Source organism: Perna viridis, chromosome 3 (genome assembly GCF_037379345.1).
Source record: "Perna viridis isolate PV_CMFRI_1.1 ecotype Kerala chromosome 3, ASM3737934v1, whole genome shotgun sequence".
Taxonomy (NCBI): domain Eukaryota; kingdom Metazoa; phylum Mollusca; class Bivalvia; order Mytilida; family Mytilidae; genus Perna; species Perna viridis.
The window spans coordinates 51,044,969-51,069,204 of NC_142447.1; the positions used below are offsets into that span (position 1 = coordinate 51,044,969).

Sequence of the window (24,236 nt, forward strand, 5' to 3'; positions counted from 1 at the left end):
ACGGTTTCCCGTGGGATATATTAGTATCCTTGGGGACACGGTAGTTACACCATACACAGGAAAGCAACAAAAGCCGTACCCGAGAGAGTTTGTACCATAACCCGAGTGAGACGTCAACCAGTGTAAACAATAACATTACCTTTTACTTCATGATCACCAAAAATATTCTGCCACTTTTTATCTGGATGTTAAATATATATTTTGTAGTTTTTACAAAATAAATGTGTATATTGTGATTAAAAAAAACGGAAACAAACGTATAATATTATGACAACATATAATTTTTGACGAAAGGATTTCATGTACGGAGTGTCCGAGACCGCTCCATCAAATAATTTAGTCAACGGCCCGATGAAGGAAGAACCGCACCCCGCCAGCCAAAGTAACCCCGTCAGAAACTGGATGCAGCCCACAGTCGTAGATCAAACTTCAAGGTACTTTATTATTCTTTGTTAATTTTTAATTTTGTTACGATTTTAATTTTCTATCTTTGTTACAATTAATTTTTCCATCTTAATTAATATTGAAAATGTATGAGATAGTTTTACAGCAAATGACAATGAGAAAATTTAACTATTACATGAAAAGCCCAAGAGGGTGTTAAGTTATCCGTCATTATAATGCTTCTATTCCCAGTACTGAATGTTGCAAGAAATTGCCAAAATTCTCCTAGGACTCTTCTTGTTACTTTTCTCTAGATGTTGCCCCATAGGAACTTAACTATCAATATATATTTGCAGCGTTGGGTTTGGCAGAGCTCACTTTGAGAAACAGCCTCCCAGTAATTTACGGAAAAGCAATTTCTTCCATTTTGTTTTGGCACTATATGACAGGCAAGGACAACCCATAGAAGTAGAAAGAACTGCTTTTATAGACTTCGTTGAAAAAGAACAAGTAAGTTTCCATATATTTTTTCTCACAATTTTGTACAATTTCAATCTTATTTCGCAATACCAAATAATTAGAATTCACTAATATTCTGTGTTAATTTGTGAAGTTTGCAACATTTAACGGAATTTAAATTACTATTTTATTTTTTTTATTTACATTATTTACATTATTTTCCAGGAATTCGAAGGACAGAAAACAAACAATGGGATTCATTATAGACTACAATTACTATACTCTACCGGTAAGTCTATTTTGTATTGTAAGTTTTCTATTGAGCATTTTTTAACGATTATCGCTTCCGAATTTTACTAAAAAAATACTACTAAAAAGGAGAACTAATAAAATTTAAATTAGTAAATTTGTTTTGACAAAAATAATAAAATTGAAATAAAAATGATTATCCGTCGAAGATAGCTTTGATGACAAATTCTTCTCTGTGTGAAAATCAGTTCGATGAAAATAAAATTTTTTAACCATTATTGCGTGCAGTTAATTTTCATTGTAGAATTATTGACATTGTATCTCTATTTTACTTTATACCGCAAGATTATATTTTGAGGGAAAATGAGTGTGTTGAAATAAAAATCAGTAAAGGCAATTTATATCTTTTCTTAGTCTTTCTCTAATTAAAACTAAACATGCAAATTATTTCATCCTTACAGTTATTTGAACCGTTATTAAAATATTTCATGCCACAGACAGAATAACATGTGGTATATTGAAAATTGTTCGGAAAACATGTGGAAGGTATAAAATATTTATAAATATCGACGTTCCATCTTAAAAGGCAGAGTTGATATATTTTAGCTGTTCCATATGTGGTCGATGGAAAAGCCATGGCTCTAGCTTTTGCAGAATTTTAAATCAGTCGTAATTTTGCTTGTTTATTTAATAGCATATTAAATGAATAATATTTCTGTTTAAATAGAAAATAGTATATAGCTGCTTTGTGACTTTTTATCTATTATCCGTGTTTTTTATCAAATGGATATGTATGTAACATTTTTGTTGTTGTTATTGAGAAATCTCTCTTAATTTTAGGCGTCAGACAAGAGCAAGACCTGTATGTCCGACTCATTGACTCTGTCTCAAAGCAGGTGAGATTTTTATCTTAATACACCAATTAAGCACAAGCCTTACGAGAAGTTCCCTTTATTTTATTTACTGTTCTTGTATAATGGACAGTATCAATCGATTTTCAATGACATTGCAAATATTTGTTTTATTTTAACTTATTTTTCATTTCTATTTCCTCACTTGGACACATTATTCACGATTATAAATCATAATTATATTTCAGAGTTGATTTGCAGGGTTAATCTGTATAAATGGAAATATAGTTGACCTACTGATAAAAACGTCTCATTCTTAATTTTACTGTTTGTCCAAAAATTTAATGATGATGACCCTAGTTAATTGATCACTATGAACAATAATTTAATCACTTTGGTTCGATACGAGACATTTCTGTTTTGTATTCTGGTAATTTCGGAACATATGGCAATAAAGACGCGACTTTGTTAAGGATGTAAATGAAATTCCAAACAATTGTTTAATTCTGACTATTACTAGTAGCGAGCGCGTGCCGAGTTCACACAATCCATCCATTTGAACATAACTACAGGCCCAATTTGACGGAACTAATTCAGCGGTAGAACGTGATAGATATAACCAGCTTGATTACCAAATGGCAAGATATTGGTCCTCAAATCAATTAATTGCCACAAAATCTTTATACTTTTTATTGAGTGCCGATTATTCCTCTCAATCACCTCGGCTATTCGCACCAATCTAACATTAATTTTTTATTCTGACAGCGTTCTGAAATAAGATGTCGTCTACCAAACTATGCAATGAATAAAATATTGTCGATTTCTTCTCCAGAAAAAATGAATTTTAAGAATCTGTCACATTTAAGGCTTTCTAAGATTGAAGCAAATGGAGAATTGTCATAATTTAAGTTTTGTTTTTTTTAATTTTAGGCAATCATTTATGAAGGTCAGGATAAAAATCCTGAAATGTGTCGGGTTTTGCTGACACATGAAGTTATGTGCAGGTGTGTACATTCTTAATTTCTACTTAAATATATTGGGATAGTTTTGGGGGTGCGAATAATATTATATTGACCACTTCCGGGAAGAAGTTTTAAATTTTTATTTTATTATTGGGCTGTCAAAACAGTTCCAAATTAATTTATATTACAATGAATTAACATGTTATGATCTGACAAGGAGGGACTTGCTATCTCGACAGGGTTCGTTTAGATACTGTTAAGAAATGGTGTGGATCAAACTGTGATTGTCACGGATAGAAATTAAAGCACGTGTAAATCTTGAGAAGTAATTAACCATCCATTTATTACATAGTACCGACAATTAGAGTTTAATCAGAAGATTTTTGTGACTCTTTATCTACTGTACCACCTCCCTGAGTACCCATCTGTGGGTTAACAATGAACCCACTGCTGGCGGCAACGCGATATCTATTTCATTTGTTCTTATAATTAAAGAACTCTTAAGAGATACGTTAGAATATTTACATTTCATACATGAGGTTATGAAATAAACACATGCGTCTATGACACTCGGTTATAACAATATTTTCAAAAATATGTTAAGTATTACAGTACCATATATTTTGCAATTATTCGAAATATGACTATAAAGCTGTTTTGTAAATAGCAGATTCTGGAGTCAACTATTTTATTTATATCCCAATGTCTTTCCGCTGTAGTATTGTTGTTCTAAAGAAGTCCTAAATTATACTGTTTTAATTTTCAGTCGTTGTTGTGATAAGAAGAGTTGTGGAAACCGTAATGAAACCCCTTCAGACCCTGTAATCATAGATAGGTTAGTCATCTTTGGTGTTTATGTTGTATTGTTTTATGTGATGTTTTTTTCTATTATTATCATAATGTAAGTAATAATAAATTAGCGACTTTATCTGAATTAATTTCTTATATATAATTTCCAGTTTACCGAGAACATGCATGTCATGATTTTGATGATCTTATAAACTTGTATACTTCATTTATTCATTGCTTAAATATCGAGATTCTGTTATAATAAATATCCCTAATTCTTAAAATTGTGATCGGAAAGTCAGTTGGTAAAAAAATAAGTTTTCTTTAAAATTAAGTTTCAAACATCTCTGAACCAATTTCTAAAAGCAATTAAATTTGTTTTAAATGCTTAAAAACAAAATTATTTATTGATCAGTTGATAATTGTTAGCTTGTCATTAAGAGTCGATTTGTTCTTGCTTTAAAAGACACCGACTTGTCAATGTTTTATAAGTTTGAAAGACTTCACGAAGCGATGCAGAAAGAGAGCGCGATACAATCTTAATGCTTCTCTCTGAATATTAGTCTCGGCACTATATTCTATGGTCTATGCATTCATAATGCGATAAGAGATTATTAAGAAATAATTTACGATCCATTTTACACTGTCATGAAACAACAGATCGATGCATTTTGATGAGTTTGTATCGCCATCTATAACTCCCGAGTTAATCCGGGTATTTACGGGGTTAATACAATCATCCCAGTTCAGTAGCTTGTTATTAACAACTAAAGTTATCATTTTTTTAAACATACAGATGTCACTTTCATATTGAAAGAAGATTACGATTTTCCTATTTTTATTTTTTTTTTTAAATTTATTATTTTAGAAAAGTTGTGCTAATTCCTGAGTGCTATTTTTATACTAATCCTTATAATTGGAAATTTATAAACTGTAAAACTGTATATGTAAACGTACCTTTACAATTCAATTTAAAATGAAAAGTTGAAACTATAGCTTTACCGCATAGAAGGTGGGGGATGTGTGTCATGCTTGGCGCAACACTTCAGCCGTTCCATTAGAAATGGGGGATGTGTGTCATGCTTGGCGCAACACTTCAGCCGTTCCATTAGAAATGGGGGATGTGTGTCATGCTTGGCGCAACACTTCAGCCGTTCCATTAGAAATGGGGGATGTGTGTCATGCTTGGCGCAACACTTCAGCCGTTCCATTAGAAATGGGGGATGTGTGTCATGCTTGGCGCAACACTTCAGCCGTTCCATTAGAAATGGGGGATATGTGTCATGCTTGGCACTTCAGCCGTTTATTGTGCTACAGTTGCATATACCCAAAAGGAGTTCTCAAACCTGTATAAACATGATTGATATCAATATGAGTATTGTTGAAAACTGTACAATTATTTTCACTTAGCTTATCAAATGATTTTAGCCTAATGTGGCTACTTTGATGTTTTCAAAAAGATCTCTTGTATTAAGAAGTTTAATATTTTTTTCCGAAAGTGCACAGACCATATATTTTTTTCTGATTTTTTCTTCACATCATTGCCCACATTCAAGTATTACAACATTAATTTTTGACATCGCTGATTTTGTTCTGACAAAACTTTTAATTGAAAAGGTAATTTAATAAATGTCATGTTTGCGAATCCTTAATACACATTTTAATCAGAAAATTTAGACTGTATCTGGACCATCTATTATACAATATAGCGGCTTGATCAGAAGTGTACACATCATATAAAGGCGAACCAGTACAGCATCATTGTGTATCACGGATGAGCATATCTGAGTGTTATCAATTCTAGTGAATTGAAAATGAATTAGTTATGAATCTTTTATAGTTCTCTATTGTGCAAATGGATTCCGGGGCATGATAGAAATTGTAGGCATAGATATGGTTATTCCCCGGGGTGGACTGATCGTTGTTTCCTCTCTGTGTGTTGTAATTCTGTTAATGAAATATTTGACGGGTCTGTTATACTTAACTGCAAGCTAAACTCATCGATAAATAGGTGTGAGTGAGCATAAGGCGAAAGTCATTTATAGTCTTGGCTTTATTGTTCAGTTCAGTATTGACATCTGGCTCACGAAACTGCTTCACACGTATATAATCAACTATTTACTCTCAGTGTAAATTTAATTTCATATAATATTTATTTCATTATTTTAATTAAGGACCAATTATACGAGTAAAAATCCGATGTTTTGCAAAACGTTTTCTCATTTTTTTTTCACAAAATACGAAAATTCCTTTATCTAAGTAATCCTTGTAATAAGGAAAACATGCAAAAAGATTGCAATATTACTTGTAGCGGTGCATGGACCAAACTCTTTGTTTTTGTAAATGAATTTCAGTACTCTGTCAAATTACACAGAGAGGTAAATGACATTGATCTTGTTCTGCTGCCATCAGGCTCAAACCGTAACAACATTACTATAGAACGTGATGGCTGATATCAACAATATAAAGGAATTATATTGTCTGAGTCGTTCTGATGGCAGCATGCTATCTCTTGCACTTTGTCAAGATCTCTGGTGTCTCTTTGTTTTATCTAGATGTGGCTCAGTTTTAATTCATTTCTTACGTGATTAAGGGCATCAAAACAAATGAAAACTCTTAGCTTGAAAATTCTCGTCCTGACTCTAAGGCATTTAAACCTTCATTAAGACAAGTTTTCATTCAGACTCTTTCAGAGATAACAATTTTATTGTTTTGATTTCTGATAAAAAGATCGTTTTCCGAATGATACATGAGGTCATTTTTTCTACTGTCTTAATGACATGGATGAAATTTGAAGCAAATGATTTCCAGTTAGTATAACAGTATTATTTTAATCAATAAAAAAGTTACATTTGCCCAAAGCAATGAGTTTTATATCAGAAGATGTGTCTTTCCACTGTTATGTGTGTGTTGACTACTAATATTTCTCGTAATAAAGGCCTTTGAAAAACAAAAATGACTATATTTTAGCTTTTAAAATGATATAAAATACGCGTGAATAAAAAATATTTACGGTCGACAATAAAATATACGTTTTGTTTGTAATTCAGTGTGATAGCCATACAGCCCTCAGCTTGAATCAGTTTTGCATCATCTGTAATAGCCGTAAAATTAGATTACTAAGAACAGTGTCATCTTAATTGACAAAAATGAACATTCACTGTTTATCGAAAAGGGAATAATTTTATTGTCCGGTTCATGGAGTTCTATTTTCTGGCAGTAAGATCGTTTATAGCCCGGCATGTCTTTCATCGAGCTAATTTATAAGTACTTAAATGGAAGCCAGAAAGTTTCAGCGCTGTGACCAAGCTTGACTGGAGTGAAATAACCGACAAATTAGATCTGACAATATTACAACAATGATACTAACCGACAAAAGGACTGTTCGTCTTCTGCATTTTTTTCTGCATAGTAATATAATAAAAGAAAACCCTTGACGGATAAATATTATCGACATGCTCATTGGAATGCAAATTTTGTTGTTGGTACGTAGAAAATCCACTTGTTATTTTCATAAAAAGAAAACCGAGGTTTAAGGGTCTTAAACATTGTTTAGACACAATTTTTCCATTTTTACATCACGCTATGTAACGTTTCTTATAGAATGTTATTTTCCGAAAGAAAAGAAAAAAAATGTCAACTTCACACAGCCTTCTTTGTAATTTAAGTTTACCACAATTCCGATCTGCTAAAAAATCGAAATCAATCAACATCTCCTTTAAAATGAGTGAAATGATTTCTTATTCATCATTTTTACAGAGCTTTAATTTTTAAAATAAAATAAAGAAATACAAAGGTCGTGCAATACAAAATATTCAAATAAAAATAATAATAATTCATAAAAATCTGACCTTGAATTCTGATTTAGGTTTTAGTCGATACATGCATATCTTATTATACAAACGTGTATATCCAAGAAATTGATCTAGGATTTTCTATTTAAAGGGAATTACTCGTTTAACAATTATTTCTATTCATAGTATTACATACAACTCCATCTATAATTTTAACTTCAAAAAATGTTGTAAATAATGTGTATTGCTTTTTCTATGAAAAAATCGAATCATAACACAAATATCAACATCTACTTTCTATTCGTGACATTACAAATGCCTGTAACGTGCGTTGTACCGGATCTGATAAACAATCCCCTCTAGGGAGCTCCTAGTTAAATAATAAGTTGTTCTTTCTTCATGTAAGTAAACCGTTTTCGCACTAGATTAGAAAGTTATATATGGTCCCAAAGGACTATTCTGTTTGTATTGGAGTACGGTATCAGAAAGGGCTCCCACGCATCAGATGCTAATTTTATTTTCTGGATTAGTTTAACAAGGAGACCTCTTGGGAACCCTACTCTTGAATATTCATGGTGATCTCGACAAGTTTGCATTATCAGGAGAACTGTTATCCTATTAGGGAGAATATTCAAATATATTTGGACAAGAGTCTCCAGTGGGAACTTTAAATGCCTAAATCGCTATTCTAATAAATGTTTATTAGAAGGATATTTGCATAAGTTCTGTTAAGCAGACGGGACGAACTGCCTTGTTCATCGGAAATATAGACCTGTATAAATGTATTAATCTTCTATTGAGAAAAAACGTATTAGTTTTAACAAACAAGGCGGTTCGTTTTTGTATCTTTAAGATAATTTCACTTGTTTCTGGCGAGTGACTTCTCAAGAATTTCATAATGGATTATTGATTTTGAAATTCAGGACAGGTGACAAGTTGATAGAATCAACCTCTTCACAATTAATGGTATGATATTATATCACGGTTTCTGTTTTCATCAACTTATTTTTATAATGGGAATACACAATAAAATTTACGGTCACATGGCAGTGAATAAGCTACCGTTACAGAAACCTGGTCTGAAACTGATACGAATTCTATCTTAGAAACTATCGCATGGTGGAAAAGTTAATTGCATTTGCCAAATGACGATATTCGTTCTTTAATAATTTAACGATTTGCAGAATCGTGAAAGACAAGGATTAACACTTTTAACGTTGCTTATTTTACACTATTGCTTTTTATAATACATATTCAGTTCTGGACTGAAATTTATAAAATATTCATGTGAAATGTTGCAATTATTTTCAGGAAAAGGGCTCTTCAAATAGAATTAATAATGATGATGCCTGATACAGCAACTAAATCAATAATTCTTAGTAAATCATCAGTATCAAAAATATATTCAAAGTGGAACTAAGTATTCTAAAACCATATCTGGTATTCTAGTGTTTATACGACAGCATAAAAATGCGGATGTATTCCTGGGCGAAGCCGTCGTTTCTAGAAATTTCGGGACAGTTATTATGTTTGGGGTGCACACAATAGATTCGCCACTGTATAAAATATTCTATGCTTGTTTGTGGAAAAATTGCTATATTAACCCGCACAGACACGGAAAAAAGGTTTTTCTCCCAATATTTACAGAAAGTATTCATATTTCAATTTTTTTCATTATGGAGATCCGTAAAAATAGATATTTTATGTACTAGTATTTAATTCATCATAAAATCTGTAGTCAGAGTATCATGATGGGAAAAAAATCAGTTTCCATGACTTTTGGTTGCCTTCCAAAAATTAAAGTGTCAAAAAATGGTTTTCTGAAAATATCAGGCGGTTTAAAACAGGAAAAACGAACAGACATGGTATTGCAAAAAAAAAAATACAACAAAACGAATGAGATTCGAGATGAGCGTTGTGGTCCTAACTGTTTTGGAATTTTGGATCTTGAGGATGCGGTTGTAAGTTAATGTGTAACTATAAGGGGATCAGAAAGTTATATTTTTATGAAACTTTCAATATTTGCAATAAATCTTTTGATTGATGGGCTTTGTTTCAGTCTGTAGTATAGATGATATTTGTTGTTGGTTATGTCTTGGATGTTTGATTTAATACCTGTTTCGTTCTGTCATAAAAAGTATTATACATCAGACTTATTTTATACGGATCAGTGTTTCTTCTCAAAGCTTTATCGGCTAAGTAAAAGATCACACTTCGGGACATTTCAGGTCTTTTCATCTAATGGACTGAATTTCATTTGGTGACCAGCATTAATCATTTTCCTCATTTTGTCTCGCTAATGTGATTAAGACTTCGATTCCTTTGCTGATCACCAAGCTCAGCAGTCGCCATCAGGAATTTGCGCGCGAATGACAGAATTTATTGTATCGTCTGTTCGGGTGCAGATGGGGTCTTTTCGCCTATCAGATGAACGCAGTAATTGAAAAGCGTAAATGGCATTCATTTTTCACATAACTGTTTTAGGATTTCTCCTTAATTACCATTTATTGTATTGGACGGCTACTATTGTTTTGAATTTTGACCCACCGTGTGTACTTCTGTGACTCCTTTATTATCAACGTTAATACAATCATCTTCTGCTTCGATTCAGAAATGCTCACAACGTGTTGAAGGTATTTAGATATTGCCCGTTGCCCGTTTATGGTCTAGGAAACGGTATTAAATAACTTAGTATGTGTATACAGTTATAAAACATTGGAAATCGATAGTCTTTTTTATAATACGCTATGGCGTTAAATAAAGTTTTAAATGAAATTCTGAAAATAGATCCAATTGCAGCCTATAGAAATCCAACTTGCAGTGCTGAAAAAAATAATAACTAATTAGGAAGAAAACTCCCAATGGCTTCCTAGAAAATCTGGAACAATTACAGAAGAAATTGTGCATTCAGATCAAACTCTTGAGTGAAAAGATCATGTCTCTAGATAATTACAGTTCCTGTTGTCAATTGACTAGTCAAAATTACAATAAGCAATGTGCTAATTCCGTGAAAAAAAAGATGCCTTTTCTTAAAACTTTGACCAACAAACTCGAGATTGACCAGTAAACATAATGCTATTATACATTAAGAAGCTATATTTAAATAGTAAAAATCTCAAATTAAAATCAATTTGCAAATTTATTCAGGAAGCAAAATATATAAAAATATATATATAAAAGTATATATATTACTTGTTTATAATTTTCGTACATTGATATTTGCATAAGATCTGTTGTATGATTTTTACTATTTTTGTATTGTGTACAGTTGTACACTTGTTTGTATTATCATATATGATATACAATTTACTCCATGATATAGTTTTAACATCAGTAAAGAATTAGAATTAAAATTATGATTTTAGAATAGGGTGATTCTCGCTTTTATCATGACCGTTGAAAGTATGTATGTAGTAATTCTTCACTTACTTTATAATACGTTTTATAGCTTTTGATAGTAAACTAAGGTCTTTAGTCTTATGCCGGCCGAGTCTTATATTATTACATGGCAGCATATGTTCTTATGTCTAACAAGCTCATCAAGTTAAAAATAAAGCGAGTTAAACGTTGACGAGAGAGCTTTATAATGCAATATATTTTAAACCGACAAACTGTTCCCTTGTGTGCGTATTATTAAATAGAGCAAACGGCAGATAAAACATTTAGTTACTATTTAACCTCTCTCTCTTTACCAATGTTCAATTCATGACGAATTGCTCTCCACGGGAATTCTAGACTTGTCAGCGAAACCAGCTTAGTAAATTATCTAAATAGGACCCTAAAGAGATGCACTTATATTTATAGACAGAGAGTATAATTAGTGTTATGGTGCTTAATTGACTTGACTGTCGATTAAAGGGACAGGTTCAATTCTGACAAACGGTAGAGTAAACAGGGCTTATTGCTTACATAAAGACGTAAGATTGTTATCTGATGATGACAGTGATCACCTGTGACACATCGTGTCATCCTGAGGGGGGGTCTACCTTTTTCCATACTTTACATTTCTTAGTTTCTTTATTTGCGATTGTGCCTCCAATAGTAAAAAAAATATAGAATTACTGTTCCATCAAAAGACAGTGTAAAGCACTAAGACGGAACAATGTGGATGAACTTAGGAAGGATATTTTGTGTTTCACATGAAAATGTTTGCAAAATTAAGATAAATCCGAAAACATTTTCTTCATTTCTTATAAATTGTAAAAAGAAAGACAATTTGTTTATTTTCCTTGCTTTTCACTGGCAAACCTAAATTGAGCGCCACTACTTTAGTCTTATGTTATGATTTATCATTATCGAATAATCCTGTTAGATCATCAATGTGAATATGCTGGAGTTAACTTCGCTCCATCCTGAAGAAACAAGCAAAAATGAATATAAAATATTATATTACTAAGTTATAAATTAACTTTGGTTCAAACTATATTTTCCGTTGACTATCAAGGTGTTAGATTGTGTCCGCTTTGTGTTAAACAGAATCACCCTTTCGGCCAAAGTTCGTGATGCAATTTTCAGTCTCTTGAGGAAAATTATTCATTTAGCGAAATTTACATCATTCAACTAATCAACTGGTATCAATATTAAGTTGATCTGTATGCTTGATAAAATGTCAATAGGCAGACGGAAATAATAAACCGACATTTTCTCCATATTCTTTTGCCTTCAATTGGAACAATTAAGACCACTGACAAATGCGTGATCCATTGTATCAATTGTATAGATATTCACAGTTTTAGGGTACAAGTTTGTATTTAAGAAAGAGAACTTCTACATGGCTTTGAGCAACCTTTGACTACACACAACGGCGTTTTTTTATTGGAAAATTCTGCTACACAGTCCTCGATTCTCGCTATTTCATCCCGACGTTCTTTGTTGTTTCTGACTTCATGTTGGTTAAAATTAAATATCATTGTAACGGATTCTTCCTGGCATCAATTCCCGCCATTGTTTCACGTCGTATACCACTTCCGACAATAGGAAATACTTGTTTAAATCGATTTTCCACCTAACTCATTCAGTAACCTCTGATATCCGAAACATTTCCGGACTCACTTAAAACCAAATATCATTAAATAATCACAGATGTAAACTATTTCCGATCGGCATAAATTGGGCGGCTGCAACATTACTGGGACGTCAATCAAAACTATCCATGCTAGAAATCAGTTTCTAGGCGATCGATGGCTTGCTCATCGATAGGTGAACAATTTTTAAATGGCTTTTCAATAAATTCTGCTTTTAAGTCTTCACTTTGAATTATTAATACTGAAAACATATTTAGTTTATTTAATGTTTTACTTTGTTACTCTATTATTGTACGTTTTGTTGTTATTTCTTTTGTCTTATCTGAATTTGTGTTCACCAGAGTAGTGAAAAAAGAAGTGGATAAAAATATATGACAGACTTGGATGTTCTGGTCCAATCTTGATACCTTACTTAAACAGATTACATTAAACACCTAACAGCAAATCTAATTCTAACTAATGGTTCCATGCATAAAAAAGAAATATACTATATTACAGGATTTGTTGTCCTTTCGTGTGAGTTTTAACTTTTGTTGCTTCAAGCCTAGGAAGATATTTGATATATTTGTTTCTACTTTACACAATTTTCAAACATTATTATTGTCGATCTCCTGATGGTCTTGGACGGCATTTTTTACAGTTAAAATATGCACTGAATTAATTTGGGAACATTTGGAACTAAGGCAGGTCCGGTAGGTCTGTACCAAGCTCACGATTGTATGCAAATGCCAATTATAATGATTCTATAGACTATGTAGTTAAAGTCCTTGGTTCTGTTATTACTCTGTATAAAGAAAGTCATAGGGTGTGTTCTCTTTATTTCCCCATCCTTTTGTTCGTTGATATTTGTCAGGCTTTTGTTGCTTTCAATGTTATTAACTTGAATATTGACTGCATAGAAAATGAATTCTGGACGAGTTGCCATCTCATAAAAAGGCTTTATTGTTTATGAATTCCAGTTGTTGATTTTTATCATTAAACAAATTGATTTTCCCGTGCAATATTCATAACCGAAAAGGTTGTTTTATTATACGTCATCCTAATTAATAAAATATCAGAGAGGTCATGGTGTATAGAAAACCAGCAAAGTCAGTTTATGGTGTTAATTCGCACACAAAAAAAACAGTACTGACAAAGTACACAGATACTGAGGTATTGAGCATCAGCACTAGCACAGTAAATTCAAGGTATATATACACAGAAAATCAGCGCAGGTAAAGCCAGTTTATGGTGTTCGTACCCCTAAAAACATAACTGGCAAATCCAGTTCATAGTGTACAGAAAACCATTACTGGTCAAGTTGGTTCATGGTTTATGAATACAGAAATACCTGTTATATATATATCTGTGTGTGTTAGAACTGTCCCGTACTACCATAGTGTACTAAGTTACAGCCCTAGATTAATCCTACGAGGATGAATGACCCGGCCAGCGAAAGCTATATTTTTATATAGCCTAGCTGGCCGAGTGGTCTAGGGTGCAGGCGGTGTTGCCATAGATGTCACAGCGGTACGAGTTCGAGTCCCGCGAACTTGCTTTATCGCAAATTTGACAGTTCTATCATCATTGGGAATTTTTCTGAGCCTTCTACAAGTTTATACTATCTTCCCCCTATCAATTTTGTTCCGATGGAGCAGTGTAGTGAATAGAGTCGTCACATTCTGAGACGTTTATATATATACATATATATTAAACAGTTTTTTTATTATTACTATGGCGTAAAAATGACAAGGATTTTTTTTAATATTTGCAGATTCTTCCTGAAATTCTTTATGAAGTGCAATCAAAATTGTCTGAAGAATGCAGGAAATCCAAGAGACATGCGACGGTTTCAGGTACTTACAGAAATACTACTTCCGTTGTTTATGAACAAACCAAACCAAATAAACTTTGATGTAGTTGGTCAATATTACACAAAGATTTAACTAAATCGCCTTTGGAATGACATTTTAGAGAAATTATTATCAAATTATAATTTGTATACAACAAAAAGAACATCATAAAGTTTCTGTTGGGTATTACTGTAAATACCACTGAGAAGATTAGTCTTGTCAAACTCCACTGATTATTGAGACGATGACGGCATTTCTCCGAGTTAATCCTTAGCTTTTATTAATGGAAAAGGGTTTTTGTATGAACTGATGGCTCTCCATTATGGTTCAACGATACACCCTGTAATCCCTGGCGTATTGCAAATGCTATTCCACATATTTTCCACAAGAGAGTTCTCATTTCATAAAATCCTAAGCATAAACTTATTGGGACTAATAAGCTTAAGTATAGGCCGTTTACTGAACGGAAAAGTTATAAACTTCAATGGACTGGGCTTAAGAGAAAATAATGGTAGGTTGTTAGTCGAGATCGCAGGGGGATTTTTATGTCATTTGTCAAATCTCCTTTGGAATTATATAGTGGTGACAGTTACTGAAGAACGATGTCTTCTAGAGCTTAATACAAACAAATAAAAATCTTATTGTGATAACAATGCTTGTGTTAGTGACGTTAATTAGCTCTCGTTGTATTAAGAGTAAACACAATTTGTTTACTGATGTGCCACACGGGATGTGTATCGGTTAATTAAGCCAATATCAGTATCATTAATTCTCAGTATTAACTTGTTATTGCATCTCATTACATCGATATTCATGAGGTACACAGAACTAATATTTTTTTCTTTTTGAAAAAAAGGTTACCCGAGAAAAAAAGTATTTGAATTTTTCTAGATGTTTAATGTGAAATTGTTCGATGATACGAGGTTGGGAGAGACGAATTTCATGGACATTTTAATATGATCATATTACAATATATATGTTGTCTTAATTCGTAATCATTAATTTTTTTGTAGGTTGCTGTTTGTACGACAGTTAATTTGGATGGACCTATACTGGCTGTATCAGATAATATGTTTGTTCACAACAACTCCAAACATGGAAGACGGGCCAGGAGGTTAGATCCAACAGAAGGAGGTAAACATCATCTTCGCGAAACACTTGTTTCAAAATGTCTTTTCATGAAACTCTTGAATATTGCACACTTCATTTCCTATTTTTTTCTTTCCTGTTTTTGTCTTTCTGCTTCATAATTTCTGTTTGCTTTATTAGATTTAATTTTGTTGTGTTTCTCTTTAGATACCTTTCGGTGGTGTATGTATTCACGTGTTTCGTTTCATCAAAATTAAGTAATGCCATTACCGAAACAATCAACTCATTTCAGTTTGATATTATTTCACATTTTTGTTACAAAAATTGATCAAAATGATTCAATTTTCATTTTCAATTATTGCTTGTCAAACGTTACTATCACCAAGGCTTGAGTTATTGTAAAGACAATTATTCTCTGATCAAAGACTATAATTTTAATTAGAACAACAAAGCGGAACGTTTGAGTTGACTTTAGGAAACCAGCTGTGTAGAATAGAACTCCGAAGGTCCCATCTGGCTAACACTTCGGAACATCTGTGGTGATAATCAGAAGTGGTAAAACGTTTTATCGTCAATAAAGACAATACCCACATTTCTGAAACATTTTCATGTATTTTAGGAGATAAACATCATATTATAGCAAGGGTTTAACAATTTTACATCATTAAAACAATACAATCATGTATTTCGTATGTTCCCTTTTTGTACCAATTAAACATAAATGATTAGAGAAATTCGAAGGCGTCCGGTTTATAATAATTGACTACCCATCTTATTTAGATACCTGGTTACTGGCCGATCCTTACTCCACCAGGGCATTTTCACGGTACCCAAGGGACTCGGGTATGTTTAGTAAGTAATAATTACATATTTATTTCCAATTCGATGAAAATAGAGAATCGTTTATTAAAAAATGATTTAATATTTTGTGTAATAAGTATTTTATCTTGCTTTGTATTTTAACCTTTTTATGTTTTATTTTGCACTGCCTTCTCCTTTTTTTCTTGTGCACATCTGTAGTTTTGTTGTGTCTCCTTTACGCCTCTTCCATTGATTTCGTATCTTTGTTTCCTCCAAAAAATTCCATGCAGTATATAATTGTTAATTTATATTTCTAGCTACTCCATGCATTAAAGCTATATCTCCTAGTGAAGGATGGACGTCAGGAGGAACAACTGTTATCATAATAGGTGACAACTTTTTTGATGGACTTCAGGTTGTCTTTGGCACTATGCTGGTTTGGAGTGAGGTGAGTATTCAAAACAAAGTTTAATACTTTTCATATAACTAACACAATTTCTTTTCGATTTGAAAAAAAAATTCTAAATGTTTTTTATTGCAAAGATTTGATATATTTTTGCAAGTGTGATCTCTCTTCGCATAGTTTTATTTCGTATCAATACCGTATGCTGTCCATTCGATAGTTTTAAGATTTACTTAACATTTTTTTTTTTTTGGTTTTCACAGTTGATAACATCACATGCAATACGGGTACAAACACCACCACGACACATTCCTGGAGTTGTGGAAGTAACATTGTCATACAAATCAAAACAATTCTGTAAAGGGGCGCCAGGACGATTCGTCTATACAGGTATGTATCTAGTATTTGTCGCTCTATTACACCGAGAAGGTTGGTTTATAGAGCTTGTATCTATCTATATTGATTGATTGTTGTTGTGGTTTTATGTCCAAGCAGCAATATTTCAGCTATATTCAGACGATGAACATGAAATGGATGATAAAATGAACGAAATGGTGATGAAATGAAAAAAAAGGGATGGGACACAAGGATAATAGGGTCGAAAAATTTTTATTGCCACTAAAAAAGAGAGGGATGGGTAAGGTCGGGCAATTTGGCCACCTGTGGCGGAGCCCTATGATTCCTACTCCGGGAGAATACCACAGTTGGGTTTTTTTAACGTGCGAGGAACGTGGCATCTTTCCCAACTGGGCGCACAACCATGGTTTGCGTTCAGGTTTTTTTGTATTATAGCCTGACAACCCCAGCATGTAACACACCAGGGGTACCCCATTCGACTACCTGGGGCACACATCCCAGTTGCTCTGTAGGCAGAGCGCCCTAGCCCCCGGCTAAGGTTCTGAGCACTATTTAGTCGCCTTTTACGACAAGCTTAGCGCTGCTACAGGCCTATTCTTTTGACACCAGGACCTGCACGGGTTATATCTATATTAGTTGCCGCTTTGTTATATTAGGAAAGATGGTCTGTAGAAGCTATATTCTAGTGAGTATCACTATATCACTCCAGGAAGGTTGGTTTGTAGAGGCTGTATTCAGTGGGTGTCGCTCTGTTGCATCTGAGAGGTTTATCTGTGTTATCAATTGTTTATTTTGTTGGATTCTTTTTGTTAAAAAAAGGATAACTTCACCTTATGGGAGTATATTTAGAGAAGATTTGGTTATACTGATATGTATCAATGAAATATTTGATTAAATAGGTTTCTAAATTAAGAAACAATTTGACCTAACAGGCGTATATCAAGGATATATTTGACTATACATATATGTGTAAACAATGACTAAATAGGAATGTGTCGAGAAAATATTGAATGCAACAGGTGTATAGGAGTGGGTTGATGTTGACTTTACAAGTATATATCAAGTAGTTTTTTGTTTTTTTTTAAAGGAAGATTTGCATTAAGTCACCGTAATAGTCTCTTTGCTATAAGCTAACTTCAAATTTGATTTCGAATATCAATTTCAGATAAAAAATGAATTAGAAGAGAAAAGAAATAAAAAGCGAAAAATATGTTTTGCATTCTAAACTTTCTTAAAACGCAACTTTCATGTGAAGTGTAAAACTTTTTATACAATGAAATTAATTATAAATAATGAAAATGATACGTTTTTGACAGTATGTTATTCAGAATTGTTGCATTTTTTTCTGACATTTTTAGTTTAAATGTTTATCATTAGGTTAATAAATGTGGAAGTATTGTTCCCCCATTCTATCTGATCACACTTCTGAAGGATATATGGATTTTCATCAGCTTTTAAAAGCTTTTATACATTAGTTCTAACCATTGGAAAAGATTACACGTGTGTTCCCTTAAAGCATGAAACTAATTCATTGATTAAAAGTAGCGATTTGAAAAATTGCTTCCAAGAAATTCAGTAATAGGGAGATTTCACATGTTTATTGTATTTGTCGTAGTGAAGTTGGTGTGAACAACTCATCATTCTGTTATCTGATGTTGGTATGTAATACTTGGATCTCCTGATCACCATATGGGTTATTAATTTATTGTCATTTGCTATAAAATATTCCGTTTTTAAATGACAAGTGAATTTTTACTGGTGTAAAGATCATCCATCAATTTGACATTGGTTGATGTGAACCTGATGGAAGGTCCATAGTCTTTAACTGAAGTTTCATTTCAAGATAAAATGGCTCTGAGAAATCGGACTGATAATGGATTTACTTGAAGGTTTTAACGCCTTGATGATCAGGATCTTCTCCAGTAACACGGAAATGTTTACTGGTGTATTCAAATAATTCTTTGCCTATTTTAATCATGCTATCCACTGTATCTCCGTTATCCCGTGTAATGTAGCCAGTAGATGAATATCAATGTTCCATTCATTTGACCGAGTTGTGAGGTGCTAAAAGCCGTAATTATCTTTCAAGCGAAAATGGAACATATTTCCAATCGAATATGAATTTGATTGCGCGATTGAAAGAGCATTTGTTTTCTTCTTCTTTGATAGATGACATTACAATTATATTGAAAAGGATTCCTAACATTTAGAACAAATAAAAATATCATCATATTCGGCTCCTAGAATATGAGTATTATTGCAGATTGATTACTGGAATATAAAACACGCAATAATTCCTATAGTCGACAGATCATGAGATTTATCCTTAAATCTTACTTTGACTCCAAGAGTTTAAGAGAAATATCCACCATAAATTCTTTACCGACTAAAATCAAATAACATATATACCTCGTAAGTTTTAGTGTATATATCACGATCACCATTAAAATTAGAAATTATTACCAGCGATTAATAACCTACCAATCCTATACTTTTCTCGTACTCTTCTTGTATTGTAGGCTTCGTTTTTTTTATTATGGATTAAACTCAGGCTGATGTCACTTGACTAGATAGACAATTTTTCATGAATAAATCATTATATAATATTTAAATTTCCCTGTCCGACCAAAATATTTGACAGATATTATTTTTTAAAGTTTTTAATTGTATTTTATCTTCTTGTAGCTCTTACAGAACCGACAATTGACTATGGCTTCCAAAGATTGTTAAAACTTGTACCTAGGCACCCAGGAGACCCTGAAAGATTGCCTAAAGTAGGTCTACAGTATTGAATGGCACAATTGATATTTTATTCCATAAAAGGGCGAATAGCTACTCTATTTAATTATATAGAAACTTGCCAAATTGACAACAGACGGTTTGGTGTATTTGAAATCGGCTAATAATCAATTATTAATTAAATTAATTGCTTATTCCATTTAAATTCAATTTTGCACGTGTCATTAAAGTGTCGTTTATCAGTCTCCTATCTCTATAATGGAAACATATTAACTATTTATAGACACAGCATTAACGCTGCCTGGTTCCTGGCAATTTATAATATTGGAATATTATTAGTCAGGAAAATGCATGATAATGTTTGTGTTTGTTATTACTTGACAGTGATGAGACTGGCGACGATCACTGTCACTGTGATGCTTAATAACTGACCCCAACTTCTTGTAAATTGTTTTATAAAAAAATGTTTGAGATCATTTAAAAATATTTATAGCATCCAATTGATTCAAATGTAAAATACAGAGATAACCTTTGTACACGACATTTATAGGCATCTTCTATGATATTCATTCTATTGTACGAATAGACACTGGAATATGTGAGAATACATAATGATTTTATAAGGGTTTAGTTATTATACAGGATTTGCTAAGTGAAACTACTTACCCCATTATCCTCTATCCAACATAAAATAATGAACTATTTCACATTGTACAGGAGATAGTGTTAAAACGTGCTGCTGACTTGGCTGAAGCTTTGTACAGTATGCCTAGGAATCCTAACCAGATCCTTCCACCACCTAGATCTCCTGCTATCAACAATAGTTCTCCCATGTCTAGTTTCAACACTTATACTGGTCAGTTAGCTGTTAGTGTACAGGATCCTACAAGTCAGTGGGAAGAAGGTAAACTGAAATGATCATGTTGCATGTACTAGTTCAAGGCAGTGTTATAAGTCTTAGTCTTATATAAAAGAAAAGCTTATCATGAAGGGTAATATATATGAGATTTAAAAAAATACATAGAATTAAATTTATTATGATTTTAGCATAGCAGCAAAAATTGAACTGATTCTTGCACAGCTTTAGTGCAACTTAAATTTATTGGTTTTATTGTAGGTTACTCTCGAGGTCAGTCCTCAAGTGTATCTCCCAGAGGTTATACATCTAATGGCTCAACTCCACACAGTAATGGCAGTAGTTACGGCACCACAGCAATGAATGGATATCATGGTCCAACAGGAGGACTCGGAAATATGGGTAGGTGTAGCATTTAAACTGTTTTTCATTTCCCAAATGGCTGTGTAATAAATTTTATAAATCAAGTATGATATGTTACTGAAATCTTTTTTTTTTTCATTTTCTTGTGCAATAACTTTAAATAATCATATATAAATAATCATATATAAATAATCATCTTTTCAATTTTAGTAAAAAGGGAGACCTTAAAAATTTAGCCACAACAAAATAATATTTCCATGCAATTGAAAATTTATACAGAGATAACATCAACAAGTCTCTTGATTTCTTTTTTATATACATTTACACAATTACACTTAAAATTGTACACTTTTATGGTAATATTTTATTTACATTTAAAACAAAACGAATAAGTTAGATATAACAAAATTAAAGTTGCATGGTTAATTCGAGCAGAGAATCAAAATACAGAAAACATATTACAAACAAAGCGGATTAATGAGCATGATAGAATTAATTTTACCTGTTCAATATTGGTATCTATTTCGGACAAGAAGCAGTAAAAATACTTTGTAAGAATCTGACAATAAATGTAAATTGTCATTTCAATAAATTAAGAAACCCGGGTCAATATTATCAATGTTGTTCAAACAAAATTATTTTGAATTTATTTGGTTTGAATGTCGACACTATCTGTGGCATACAAATGTATTAGCTATTGTATTATAGAATGGTCCGGGTCCCTTGTGTTTTGTGTTTTATTAGCCAGCAAACAAGTTTGTTAGTTAGATAGAATTCAGTCGGGAATCGTGATGACACTGGTCATTAACTAATACGGAAATGTTATTTACGACTTTAGGTTAAATATTGTGTTATGGGTCGATACTTTGTCACTAACACAGTAGTCCTGGCAGATATCTCAATTCTCATCAAATCTCAATATTTTGTGAAATACAAAGATTTAATAATGTCAATGAAATGAACTTTGTAAGGAACGACTAACAGAGCATGCTGTATACAGGGATTTCTACACTTTATAATTAGATTCAGTTTACTGTCGTCGTTGCTTGCATAGTTGTCATATGTTTTTTATAATGAATATATGGATGATTGATGCCTCGTCTTGTAAATCTTTGTGTTGATGTTGTAGTTAGATCCCTTTTAACTTGTGTTCCTTCTTTTTTTTGTTTTTCTAGTTGCACCTTCACAATCTCCCTCCCTTCCCCATTCTAACGCAAGCTTCCAGGAGGCAAGTCCACCAGGGATATTTTCTTTTTCACCAGCCAATATGATCAACGCGGTCAAACAGAAAAGTGCTTTTGCCCCAGTGATGAGGCCTGGGTATAGTCCTCCGATAGGAAGTATAATGACTACCGGGTGGCCCCAGACAGTCATCAATGTTAGTATGAATAGTATAGCTATAAAGAATAAGTACTTGCAGCTATTGCTTTATCTGAGCTATAATAGAAAAAATAATAAAACATTTTGGAGACATGAACATATTGGCTGTGACACGATAAGTTTGTTTTTAGTTGTGCATGATAACTTTTTGTATTTTATAACATTTGATCTAATTCCTGCCTGCTTACTAAACATAACTCTTTATTTCTTGCATGATTTGTGGGATACAACTTTCCTTAAATAATTTACACTCTTGGCGACTAAATAGTAAAAGAGAATTATTTTGTTTTTCAGGAATGAGTGGGATTGTAGCCTCACCATTTTCAGCAGTAAACCCGTTCGCACTACCTACATGTAATGGACAGACATATGGAAGTTCGATAATATCAGCAGCAAAGTGATGTATGAATCATTTACATGAAGGTGAAAATCGTCTTAAATGGCAAAAAGTAAATCAATGTGACAATGGGGACCTCATAATTATTGAGCCTATGGCCTTACAGAAAACTCAAAGAATTATTGCTCATGAACTTTTTCAATTATTGACTGAAAAATCAAATTTACAAAAAGTGTGTTTCGATATGCATGTAAATATTACATAAACGATGCACGTGAATCATATTATACATAAATCGGAGGTAGTCTCTTTTTGCAAAATGTACGATTAAAATAGTGCAAAGAAGATTTGTGAATAATGAGCAGTGCTGCATGTAGATTTCAATTGTCTACATTTTTTATATTGTGATATTGTTTTAATAATACTCGAATGTATTTTACGTTTTTTTTATTTATTACTTTGTATGTTTTTGTTGAACATGGCTAGTCTCATATTTTTATTTTAATTGCTAGTAAATTGTTTATTATTAATGCAGATCATACAAATGTGCATAATAAGTTATGAACAAATTACGTGTATATTTATTTGATGATATATAAGTCAATTTCGCCAGTCTAGTCATTTAATGTTACTCTTTGTTTTGCTGTGTCAAGTTACACGACTTTTGTGAGTATGTGAGTTTCTTTATGCACATTAATTTGATTTTATAAATCGCTTACCTTGATATGGAACACTAATTGCAATGTGAAATGCTTTATTGCATGAGTTTTCATTTTCTCGTTTGTTTGCCTCTTTTTTTTTTTGTTTGGGGCACAAACTGCACATTAATTATGTATCTAAGCCGTAACTTGGATATAAACTCATGGCAGAGAGATTTTTGCATACTGTTATGAATATTTTAACTTTTTTGTCTGTTGTGAGATTTTGGTGAGTGGTTGTGAACATTTTGATCGAGAATTGTAGTAGCACAGTACCATAGTACTATTTATCGTTTGAGGAAGACATTCTGATGGCTTATTATTTAAAAATGTCTCATCTACTGGAACTAGTTTCCGTCCATTTGTCTTTACTAATTAAGCCTATTCTGTAAACATTTCATGAGACTTTTTTTTCGAAACAATACCAGTTTTATGGCCAGTGTTAACATTATTAGTTGGTATCAATAGTAATGATTCGTGGGGTTTATATCAAATTCATCAATAGGAAGCCTGTAATCTTACATATTTTGACTCTGTTCTTATTGTCTTTCAGAATAAGAATGATATTTATGTTTTGATACAATTTTTAAAACTACACAAAAGAGGCTTCCCTCGAATTTCGATGCTTCCTCAGTCATTCTTAACTTGTCTGTCAGTGGTCATTCGATTATTTGATCCAAGTTGATATTATTAATTTTAAAGTTGAATTGTAGAAAAATCTTGTCTTGTGCGTTACTTTTATATCCATACATTTAATGAGTCATGAGACATGAAGACAATACTCAGGTCTTGTGGTTTTTGTCACTGTATTGTCATGTCATTGTGTTCTTTACAAATTTTTATGGAGAAAAATAAATCTAAATATTGTT

General features: G+C 32.4%; 1 protein-coding gene across 3 annotated transcripts; it reads left to right on the top strand.

Annotated features, from left to right (window-relative positions):
* Positions 1 to 25: 25 nt before the first annotated feature.
* LOC148622792 (transcription factor COE3-like) lies at positions 26 to 24,236 on the top strand. Of its 3 annotated transcripts, XM_088572993.1 has the most exons (16): positions 26 to 434; positions 741 to 894; positions 1,069 to 1,132; positions 1,933 to 1,988; positions 2,874 to 2,947; positions 3,672 to 3,740; positions 14,266 to 14,347; positions 15,358 to 15,478; positions 16,214 to 16,285; positions 16,552 to 16,682; positions 16,901 to 17,027; positions 19,680 to 19,768; positions 20,451 to 20,637; positions 20,851 to 20,991; positions 22,128 to 22,330; positions 22,627 to 24,236. In XM_088572993.1, the coding sequence occupies exons 1-16, from the start codon at positions 301 to 303 to the stop codon at positions 22,630 to 22,632; spliced, it is 1,710 nt and encodes a 569-aa protein (XP_088429119.1). In that variant the 5' UTR covers positions 26 to 300; the 3' UTR covers positions 22,633 to 24,236. The 3 variants fall into 3 exon arrangements, with proteins under 3 accessions (XP_088429119.1, XP_088429120.1, XP_088429121.1); XM_088572994.1 differs by lacking the exon at positions 16,214 to 16,285; XM_088572995.1 differs by lacking the exon at positions 22,128 to 22,330 and having other exon boundaries at positions 28 to 434.